The sequence below is a fragment of the Eurytemora carolleeae genome, unplaced genomic scaffold, assembly GCF_000591075.1.
Source record: "Eurytemora carolleeae unplaced genomic scaffold, Eaff_2.0 scaffold3, whole genome shotgun sequence".
NCBI classification, from domain to species: domain Eukaryota; kingdom Metazoa; phylum Arthropoda; class Copepoda; order Calanoida; family Temoridae; genus Eurytemora; species Eurytemora carolleeae.
This window is the reverse complement of record NW_019397377.1, coordinates 271,546-283,506: the sequence shown is the minus strand read 5'-3', so window position 1 is coordinate 283,506 and position 11,961 is coordinate 271,546. Positions and strand designations below refer to the sequence as shown.

The window sequence follows — 11,961 nt, the reverse complement described above, 5'->3', positions numbered from 1 at the left end:
CCACATTAGAAAACAATCAAATTTACCAGAAAGCATATTTAAATGATTTGAAGACTATAAATATTTATTCATTTTCAATTTGTCATAGTTTATTGATTCTCATACAATTACAAAGTGTAACAGACACAAAGATGCAAAATCACAAGATAAAATATTCAAAACTTTTCATCATTCTAAAACAGCTTTTATGTAGATTACATTTTTTAAGTTGCATTAAAGAAAAATATAAAACCTCTGTTTTCTCATACCTTTATGCTTTAAGATAATGCTAAAGGTATTTTCTGCAGAATTTTGCTCCTCCTATTTCCAATTTTCACCCAGACTTTGTAAGTATTATATAAATGTTTACCAATTTATGGTAGCAAAATTTAAGAACAAAATGTTTTTTTAAGGAATATATTTTTTAGCCTAGTCTAGAATTTTTTAACCCCCGAACTAGAATTTCTCTTTTTTTGAATTTGAAGCCAAAAACCTACAAATTTTTGAAAATCTACGTTAAATCCAGCTAAAGTATAGACAAATTAACTGTAGCTTTTTTTGTTTAAACTGAAGTTAGAACTTTTGTATTGATAATCTCCATCTTATGTAGATACGGATTGATTTAATTTATCTTAGATATCTTTATATGGTGTTCATAAACTTAAACAAAGGGACTAAGCATTGATCCTCAGATTTAAAAATACCCACATACCGGCCAAAAAAAGGAACCCCTTCTGAATGTTAATTTAGAAAAATAGAATGGTAACATCGTTAATCTAACAAACCATATTAAGATAAAATACTAACGAAATCAGTTCTAATTTCAACATTTTCTAAAGAATTTTATGATAACTAATATTTATTTATTTAGGCTATGGGCGGGTTCTTGAAACAAGCCCAAATATCCAAAAAGAAAAATAGTTTAAACCAACTCGGAGGAAATCTAGGACTGGCAACCAACTGCCAACGGAACGATGGAGATATTAATAAGATCAAAATCGAAAACAAGAAAACTATTCTGGAGAGGGAGAAAGAAAATGGAGGTTGGATTGGAAAATGGAGAATGAACAGTCTTGGCTGGATTGGAAATAGAGGGCTCATGGAGAACTGGACTTTTGAAAGAAAATAGATGCTGCTCTTGAAAGAAAATAGAGGCTGCTTTTGAAAGATTAAAGGCTGGAGAAAACAACCCTTCTAGAAGAAATGTAAAGGCTGGACAAAATTAAGTTGAACTGTATATAGTAAAATTGGAGACTATCAAAGAAAATGGAGCACTTAATAAATTGGAGGTCATTTCATATACTGAGGCTAAATTGGAAATTAATGTAAAAATTTAGGTTGTGCGTGAAAGAAGAGCTTGATTCGTAAAATAGAGAATTAAAAAAATATTTGTTAAAAGATATTAAAGAGAAGAGAAAATGGAGACTGAATAAAAAATGGAGACTTTACAATACAAATGGAGCCGCATGGCTGGATAATTGGTTGACACTGAACAGAATGGATTGTATTTAATAAATTAATTAAATAAATTTTGAACAGACACTCTTTTCTAAAAGTACTGTTTAATATATTCAACAAAGCTTTGAATCGGGAATTATTGTTGATCTTTTAAGTGTCGATATAAAAAACGCAAATTTCGCATTTTGAGAGTGGAAAATTGAGACTTGGCTTCCCTATGTTTTGCGCAGAATTGCTCATCGTTTGCGCCTGTTTCCGTGCAATGAGCAAAAGTTTGCCGAATACGCAAGGAAATTTGTTTAGAATAGCGCGAAAGTTGGCTTCCCTGGAAACCCTAATTAAAACCAAAAAAAGGACGTGTATGTCTCATCCCTGATTAAACAAAGGTTTTAACACGGGCTGCCGTAGTACATTTGAATTTTCAAGCCGGTGTGATGCCGGGAGAGAACTCGTACCTGCAGCGGACTCTGGTTATGCTACGCGGCAAAGCGCAAGATTCTTAAACATAAACAAACACTTGGATTTATGGAACGGATTTGTTTCAGTTCTAATATCGGGATTTACATTTGAATTTCCAAGCCGGGTCAACCTTTCCGGTCCCACTTTGTACTGTACCTAGCTCTATGGACAGGACTAGCCGGTGCAAAAAGGTTAACCCGGTCAGACTTTAGCTTGAATTTTACTAAAGAGGCAGATTTGCGTTATGTGACCCGAAGATATTATTTTACAGATGAAGGGGCACTTAACAAACTTCGTCACCAGTCCCTTTCAGTGTTTTTGAGAAAACGTAAAGTTAATGAACTGTATATTTCTACATTTAGTTTAGTTGAATAGTTAAAGTATCCCGAGGCGAAACTAAATAATCTAAAAATATTAAATTTCAATTAAAGGAAACAGAAAATAAAAACATCCGGAAGTTGAGTCAAAACACCAGCTGTTCAGAAAGAATCTACGGGTGTCTTAAAAAGACAGAAAATTATATTATTTTATATTAAGTTAAGCGACTTAAAAACCATCTGTCATTTGATTTCAAAAATACTTGCCAGTATCTTTAAATTTGACGGGAAGATATTTTATTTTGACAATTTTAATTTATTTAAAAAACCAAAAACAAAAATAGACAATGACAGGCCACTTTTCGAAGATTTGAAATTTTTTAAAGCAATTCCCATTTTTATTGGGACTCAAAACAAATGGATTATGGAGACCTTAAAGGGACTGATCGCTGTGATGTTTATTGACCTTCTATTTTATGAGGGGGGCATGTTCAATAAACAAGGAAACCCTTTATTGATTAATAATGTGAAATATATCGTCGCTTGTCTAGCATAAAAATTATTTTTTTTCTTTCTGGAATTAAATCCAAATATTTTCTGAGCCCGCGATTTAAAAAATTCGGGGAAATACGGCTCGGGTCTAAGCTGTCATTGGGCCTTATTTACGACTTGAGCTTTCGGATTCAAGCTGCATCTTATTTTCAACAGAGTTGAGTTCAAAAAACCAGTTTAATATTCTATTTGGTGGATTATCATGAAAGGAATTGGCGAATTCTGGGTTTTTATGAGAACAAGACTCAACATTGAGCCTTATTCTCCACTAAAACCAACCAAGGTCGGTTATTTTTATTGGGCCTAACTCCGAGTCGAGTCGAGTCGAAGATCTTGCAGCTGTCAATCACGTGACACAAGCTGTCGTCAGAGTTGGGTCGAAGATTGGGTCATAAAGTCGGGTTCAAAGAATTACGGCTCGAGTCGAAGTTTTTAAATCGCGGCCCGGGCTCTGTACACATAAATCTGCAACTTCGCACAGTCACTTTTACGCAGAAACAGATAGATTATTGATTTTCAAAAAGAGCAGAGCTGCATGCCTAGCTCTTTCATTCTTGGACAGACAATTTATAGAAAAGTGTATCTGTTCTGAATTGAACACACCTTTCTATGAAAGAAGGGATATTTGACCGTTTACATTCCCTTTAAGGGGGAAAACTGAAGAGGATGCACATATATATAAATATAAAGTATAAATAGAAAACGCAGTAACTAGATAGCATAGGAGATGTTTACAGTTGAGGAAAGGGCAGATGAAGGGGCTAGTGAAGATAGCAAAAACGTAATATATAAAAATAAGTAAGGAGAATAAGCCATAGGAGGAAAAATATATGGAGATTAACGACGAAAGTAAAATTAAAAACACAATCAAAACGTCAAGTAAAAATAAAATACCAGAAAGAAAACGACTATGGGAAAATATTTCAAGATTATGAAAGATATGAAAAAGAAACAAAATAAACTAAGATCGGAAATATGAAAGATTTAAAAAAACTAAAAAAGAATAAGATTAAAAAGGTTACAGAAATTAATAAAAAAGCAAACATACAAATAATAGAAATCAAAGTGAAAGAAAAAGCAAAAAAAAAAACAATATTACAAATTTTAAACAATGGATTCAAAATGTCGTTTTCCAGAAACTGAAAACTAAAGAATTTCCTTGTATTTCCATTTTATCAGAGCTTTGTGTGCAATGAGTAACAAATGAGTAACAATATAAATTCTTAAGCCTCATCCTTTTTAGGTAACCCTGTATTAAAGAACTTAATTTGTAAATAGTATAATTACAAACTTAGTTTTTATTCGATGGACTCAGGGGTGTCCAAATAAAGTTTACAAGTGACGATTTCTTGTTTTTACAGGGATTTTTGGTAAAAGATAAAATTGGGATTTCATAATTTATTTGCATAATTTTTTTTTAAAAAATCATGAACACAAACATGAAGAGATTTTTACAAATGTTAGAAGTAGATTATGACAGGATTCAGGATTTAAACCGGCGCAGGTTGAGTTCAGCTACATCTTTCAAATTCATTTAATTTCGGTCATGGATCTATCCTTGGTTTTGGAAACCCTGTTTGCATTGGTTGTAGTACTAGAGGAACTGTCAAAGTAATTTTAAGAGATCCTTCATTTCTAGAGTATACTGTGATTTAAAGGTCTCGCTCTCAGGCAAAAATCGACAAGAATTTTTGCGATTCACCTACATAGGGTCAAACGTCCTAGGGTCAAATACCATAGGGTCAAACGTCCTAGGGTCAAATACCATAGGGTCAAATGCCATATGGTCAAACGACAAACGGTAAAAAACGTGACAAAGGGTAAAACGACATTGGGTCAAAAAGTGTGACAAACGGGAAAACTTCATTTGGACTATTTTTGGTTAATTAAAACTATCTTTATGTACATTAGAACTAGTAGCCGCAGCGCACGGTCCCTAACCTGTCCTATCTGCAGCGCTCGGTCCAAAAATAGTCTTAACAACCTAACCTTGAAATAATACATAAAACATTTTTTTTCTATTTTGACCGTTTGTCGCTTGACCAATATGTCGTTTGACCCTATGTCGTTTGACCCTTTGTTATCAATTGTGTTGTCTCTGTAAAATGCACTGCACCTGCACCTAATATTTCGGTCCTTATCATGTTTTGTAAATTAAAGAGAAAATTGAAGACACCAAGCTCTGAGAAGTCGAGGGTGCCACGAATATATATACTCAGAAACGTTTTAAGATAAGGGTGTAATCGGCACAACAACAGTTGTGAATCTGACATGCAAACCTTTAATCATGTGGAAACATTAAATTTACATTCACACTCCCTTAAATTCAACAATTCATTCATTTTATTACCTCATTTGTTTTTATTGCTATGTTTTGTTTAATTTTTAGTATTTTAGTATTATAGTATTTATATTTAATGTCTTCGTGTTAAACCTGAATACAATTTAGGTTTAGGCGAAATAATATGGTTAAATATATTTACATCATTATACCATCTATTGAACACAAAAACTTAAATACTTAATCAAAGGGGCTGTTTTATACTTTCTTCGTTATATCTGAATCCTATTTTTATATGCCAATTTTGTTTTAATTTTCATTCAATGTGGGTAAAATAACATTATTATATTTTTTTCTTTTAAAGTATGAAATTTAAAAATGGTTTTAGGCTAATTTCATTCTGATGAATTTGTGTACGCTCCATTTAAGAAATGGAAAATACTTGATGTCAGTATGAATACATTTTTTTAATAAAACAACAATTAATTACCATTCGTACAAAATAATTAATTTTTCCATCAAATATTTGTTGGTAAAGGGAATGATAAGTCACATATATTTAGTTAAGCTAAAAGTTTTAATCTAGATCATCTACTAGATCGATCACTGGTACGTTAATAATTATCAATGCAATAATAATAATAATCTTCTTCAGCAATTAAAAGGGTTACATAATGAACCTTATATCAAAAAAGCTTTTTTTTTGCAGATTTAGTCCTAATAAACATGTTGAGTCTGTAAAATATTTTGCTTTCACTCGAACACTTGCTTTCAGGTCAATTTGCCATCAGATCTCTTAGTTCTCACGCTATCAAATATTTTATAAATTCTTAACTTAACAGATTTAGCCAATGCTTTTATGGCGGCTAACAGAAGATTGTTCCTTGAATTAAACTTAAAATGTTACTTTAACTTCAAACTCTACTTGTTCATATGTACTATTTCGCAATCTCTTATTTTTCATCAATGGATTTCCAAAGCAAATTTTAATCGTAAATATATTGAGACAAAAACTGTTCAGCTACTGTAACGTTAACTTAAAATACAAACAAACCAAAAGATACTCAGAGCTGAATACTTTAGAATGAGATATCCTTAATCACGATCGCTAAATCTGAGAATCCAATGTACACACTTTTGATTTTCTTCATATAATCCTCTTTTTGGATATTTCTACTGTATATAAGTTAATTTTGATAACAATTACAGATACAATGCTATATCGATTGGACTAATATACGATTGAATTAAAGAGTACATCTCAACATGACCGTGCTGATTGGTTAAATTTTTAACTTTTTTTCCTGGATATATAATATTCGTTTTAAAATAATCTTGGGTTTAGTAAACCCAGGAGTTTAAGCATTAATCCAATATCCCCCGTTCTAAAGTTTTCAGCTCTGAGCTGAAAACTTTAGAATGAGTATCCAATGAACACACTTTTCATTTTCTTCTTAATCCTCTCTTTTTGGATTTCCACTACTGTTTAAAAATTACTTTTTATAACTATTACAAAAACGATGCTATATCGATTGGACTAATATCTGATTGAACTAAAGTCAGCTGTTCACAAGCGGGCTTTTAGAGTGTTTAAACAAATATGAATTTAATCATGTGTATATGAACTAATTAAAAACATATTTTGTCAAATTTAAGGACTATAGTCATTTTGAATGTTAGTAAACATTAGTCCAAAACTTACGTTCGTTCAATCGATGTTTAGTTCGATTGATATGACACTATCAACTCCAGAGGCCGTTCCTTCCATAAACTACATTGGTCGACAACTTGACGTCTCCTATTTTGGTCGTGAAATGTACGGAGAAATATCTATCTATCAGATAAGAATTTAGCACGAGACATCTAGCGGCCAACATATTGTCCCCCAAAGTACGTGAAATACACGACCACTTTCTATGGAGAGAATGGGCTCAGAAATCAAAACCCGTTTTTCAAAAGTTAAAGAGTACATCTTAACATAACACACTGATTGGTTAAATTTTTAACTTCTTTCCTGGATATCGAATGCGTATTTTTAAATATTGTAAATCTGCTTTTATGAATTTGCCTAGTTCTTCCGGTAACAGTACACCATCAAAGCAGGCTATCATAAGTCGTTTTAATGTCATTTATTTGCAGCTTATTTTTTTATTTAACATACATAATGAAATGATTAAGATCTAAATTGTGCATTTAAATATAGTGAATGTAAAACATTGGTTTATATATATATCCACATTAGAAAACAATCAAATTTACCAGAAAGCATATTTAAATGATTTGAAGACTATAAATATTTATTCATTTTCAATTTGTCATAGTTTATTGATTCTCATACAATTACAAAGTGTAACAGACACAAAGATGCAAAATCACAAGATAAAATATTCAAAACTTTTTATTCTGAAATTCTCTCAAGGTGCCCCACACCTGCTTGGGTTTACGTTTCTGTGTACAGGGAGGTTTTATGATTAGCTCCAGGATAAGGAGACACAGTCCTGCTCCTATGCCAACACCAACCACGATAAACATTGATATTGTTCCCTGAACAAATATTCAATGTTTGGATTGAATAAGAAGAGCTCATCAAAAGTTCGGTTGGANCTGCTTTTATACAAATATAATAAAAAATAATTTTAATCGTTTAAAATTTTTTTTTTTTTAAATGAGAAATTAATAATGTCTACCTGGATACCGAGCTTGAGATTAGTGTTCTCACAAACCTTGTACTTCCTACTCTCTTCCCTGTAACGTAAATTTCAAGCTAATTGTAAAAGAATAAGTTTAAAAGTGAAGATAATTGATATCTCTTACAGTCTTTAAAGGGTTCTGATGTAAATTGGACGTTCCATTTCAAAACTGTGTTCTCTTAATTTCTTAAAATTGACACTAAATGAAATATTGGAGTAATGCATTCAAATATTGAGCTATTACGAATTAATGATGTGAGAAATCATTATAGGTCTTTATAATTATAATCTTGTAAGATTTATTTATGTCAGATAATAAATTATTGATACCGATCAGCCTGTATCTGGATTGTATTGACGATTCCACCCTCTTGCAACAACTGTAACTGCTCCCTGAAAAATACACAATATTCTAGAAAAGTACAAATTTGAATTAATATCGTCCGCCTTATCAAGGAAGAAATCCACGAATAAAATAAACAAATCCTCAAACCATTCTCGAAATTAGTCATGCCAAATATAGACTATTATTTTAGATTTCTTGAACCTTTTAGACGAGGTTTTTTTCCGTTTTGGGACAAAACTTTTTTTATAATTTTCTACACCTTTTTTCACTTTTACACACTTTTAATCACCTTTGTCGACTCTCTGTAAACATTTTAAGGTAACTTTTTAAGTTGTCTTTTTATCAAATTTTAAAGTAAACTTTTTTACCACTTTTACGCGCCACTTTTTTACAACTTTTAACCATAAATTTGCATATCAATTGTATTCACCATTTCTATGCACAACTTTTTTACCATTTCTAAACACAATTTTTTTACCATCCATAAACCAGTATTCCAAATTCAAACTTGACTAAAGCGTAGTTGAGCTAGACTTAAGTTTTGTCTGAAATTTTGTTCCAAGGTTTTGACAAGTTCAGAACTGGTATTAAAAAGTCGAAATAATCAAGGTATATTTTACAAGTTACAAAGAGACTTAAGTTTGTTGCAAAGTTTTGTTTCAAGCTTAGCCCAGTTTAGAACCATGGTATCTTGAAGTCAAGACATTTTCGACGTATAATACCAGTTTTATTTCAAGTTCAAACTTGGCCAAAACTTGGATGAGAAACTAATATCTACAACGAGTTTGTGATGCCAAATTCATGGCAAGTATGCTAAAGTCAACTTTTAGTAGACTTTTAACAAACTCCGTAACAACATATTCATACAACTTTTCTAGACCAACATACAAACATAAAATCCATATAGTATGATTTCTTACTCAAATATTTTTGTCAAAGATGAATTCTTCTTTAGATAAATTCCTAGTTGAGTTGGAAACATAGGTTCTATTGGTAACTTCGTTATTTCACATGGATATCTTCCTAAAATATAGGTTCTATTGGTAACTTCGTTATTTCACATGGATATCTTCCTAAAATATAAATTCTATTGGTAACTTCGTTATTTCACATGGATATCTTCCTAAAATATAAATTCTATTGGTAACTTAGTTATTTCACATGGATATCTTCCTAAAATATAATTCTATTGGTAACTTAATTGTGTCACATGGATATCTTCCTAAAATATAGGTTATTTTGGTAACTTCGTTATTTTAGATGGATATCTTCCTAAAATATAGTTCCTACTTGTAATTTTTCAATTTAATAATAGGTTTTAAACAGTTTTATATTTGTAAATGCAAATTCGATGGTATCTTTTTTGTCTTACATTTCTTAAAACGACAAGAAAACAAAAAAAAAAGCATTTGTTAAAACTAAAACTATATTTTTATTTCCGCCGAAAAATGTGTTTACCTATTAAACCAAGTGCTGTGGATCCGAATCCAATGACAACATAGTTCGCCTAACAATAAAGCTTATTTTTGAGAACGTACGTTGTCGTAATTACAAGGGACCCCTTTTTTGAAGAGTTAATGTCCGATTTTTAAGGGTTGTTTGAATAAAACAAATAACATTGAAAATTAATTATTTTCAAACAAAGTATTTTTTTGTAAACGCAACTGGCGCATTTCTGTTGCAGAAGCAATTCATTTTTATTGTCAGAATTCAACAGTTTAAGCTAAAGAAAAGTGACGATATCCTCCGCATTATTAAAGGGTACCGTATTGGGTATGCACTATGATATTCACTTAAAATGACAAGGACAGTCTCTTCAATACCATAATTTTAAGCTACCCTCCATGTAAAGATGGCATTGTCTGATTTACAACGGTACACTTGAAACCTTACTACAATATAAAATGTAGAAGTTACATTCACTTTTCTAACTCGAAAAGGTTTTTTTTTTAGTTTCTCCATAGCTTCCTGTACAAGCAAGAAATGCGCAAGTCACTTTCGCAGAGAAATTGCAAATTAAAATAATAGTTTAGAAAAGAAAATCATTGACATCTGATTCAAATTTGATCAGACAAAGCTTTCAAGGGTACGTTTGTAAATCAGGCATTGCCATCTTTGCATGGAGGGTCACTTGAATACACGCTTACAGTCCCTTTAAGAATAGTTTAAGTATTGCTATGACCTGAATTGCTTTTAATAGAACTTCATCATCTGACCAGCTTAAAACTCCATACTCTTTACCCTTCACCTGCATTTCGAATTTCATTTCACGGAATTGAGTTTTTAGCGCAAACTCCATTTATAATTTCTATATCTTTGGAATTGGAAATCCTAGGCCTTTAATATTTCAAACTATAAATTCTATTAGACTAAATAGCCTAAGTTTGAAATATAAAAGGTGTGATCCATCAGGTTGCAAATATATAGGAATTAGAAAATTTCAGTTGTGGTAAAAACTCAATTCCTTAAGTAATTTTTACAGGACGTGCACAAAGGGAGGAGGTGGGGGGGGGGTGCAGGGCATAGTTTGGAGCTCATTCAAAAACATTCCAGTTTTTTTTACATTTAAGGTGCTTAACATTAATCTGAGATGTAATCTGATGATTATATGTAATTTCTGTAAGCTTGAATTTATAGTATTACAAGCTTGGAAACCCAGCTTTGCTTGGAAACAAAGTTTTCTTTAAGAGAGTCAAACTATTCAACTAAGAAATTTAAATTTCCCAATCAAAATTCGAGGCAAATCAGTTATGGGGTTCTTGAGTTATGATCTGACAATAAAACAGACAAACAGTGATTACAACTTTTATAGATATAGATGCATCATGGCAAAATTTTCTTTGACCAAAAACTTAGTGCAATCACAGCATAGTAGGCGATTATATCAAAACCATAAATCCGACTTTTTTATCTAAGTTTTAATTGTTTAATGTTCAGCGTACATATTTGGTCCAGTTGACATAATGGTTACTGACAAAACTATTCTTTGAATTTGAATTTCAAACTGTCAAATTTAAAACTATTTGCTTTCTAAAAACATTAAATACACATAAGGATTTTAAATGTCGTCTTTCTATTCAACAGTTCTATGGTCTCTTTACCTTTTCCTCATAAAGTCGTTTGTACACCCCCTGAAATAAAATTAATTTTGATCTACGAATTTATTTGCTTGTTTTAAAAATAACAAGAATCACCTCTGTTGCAAATTCCATCAGAGTGACAAAAAATGAACCTTTTGGCAGAGCTAAGTATAGATCACTTCGATCTGAACAAAAACAAATAGACGTATATATTCAATTATTGCAATATGAAAAATTCAAATTGCAAATTTTTCCGCATAAGGCATATAACATTTTCTTTAAAAGCAAAGAATGTATAAAATAATATTTTAAAATAATGGAAAGTTGTAGAGTGTTAAGTGGATTTAGTAATTTTTCTTAAAAAAATTAGTACGATGTTGTTACTTTTAAATGCACAAAGGATATGTATCACAATTCCCTATTTCAACTCTAAGTTCAAAATTGTAGCGGGGGGGGGGNCGACGTAAATTTGTCCAACTGGGATAGGGTTAAAAATAAAATATCTTTCCTTAATGAGCGTATATTGGTAAATATAATATTTTTCCTTCATAATTCATGAATGAGGATAAAATAAGTTATAGTTTTACCTAGAATATCTTCCATACGATCAATTGGGAGCTTTGCCACCTTGCTGGAATAAAATTATCAGAATTATATGAAATAAAAATCTCCGGCTCACATTAGTTTTGCGTAATAAAGCTCATGATAATTTCAGAATTTTTTTAATATAGCTTTGGAAAATAAACTTTATATAATTCCATTCCATTATTTTTTTTTATAAAAAAGAGAGAGGGTTCCG

General features: G+C 31.2%; 2 protein-coding genes across 2 annotated transcripts in view; one reads left to right on the top strand and one right to left on the bottom strand.

Moving 5' to 3' along the window:
* The window catches only part of LOC111713921 (uncharacterized), a 4,717-nt gene extending 3,438 nt beyond the window's left edge, over nt 1–1,279 (top strand). Inside the window, exons 5-6 of the mRNA XM_023488912.1 lie at nt 275–326; nt 851–1,279. Of these exons, the coding sequence (XP_023344680.1) occupies nt 275–326; nt 851–1,108 (310 nt within the window). The 3' untranslated portion in view covers nt 1,109–1,279. The remainder of the gene's footprint in view (nt 1–274; nt 327–850) is intronic.
* Nucleotides 1,280–7,325: 6,046 nt separating this feature from the next.
* The window catches only part of LOC111713919 (glutamate receptor ionotropic, kainate 3), a gene marked incomplete in the record, with an annotated part of 16,975 nt that continues 12,339 nt past the window's right edge, over nt 7,326–11,961 (bottom strand). Inside the window, 8 exon segments of the mRNA XM_023488910.1 lie at nt 7,326–7,590; nt 7,734–7,791; nt 8,067–8,129; nt 9,003–9,105; nt 9,541–9,589; nt 10,265–10,330; nt 11,184–11,213; nt 11,277–11,347. Of these exon segments, the coding sequence (XP_023344678.1) occupies nt 7,435–7,590; nt 7,734–7,791; nt 8,067–8,129; nt 9,003–9,105; nt 9,541–9,589; nt 10,265–10,330; nt 11,184–11,213; nt 11,277–11,347 (596 nt within the window).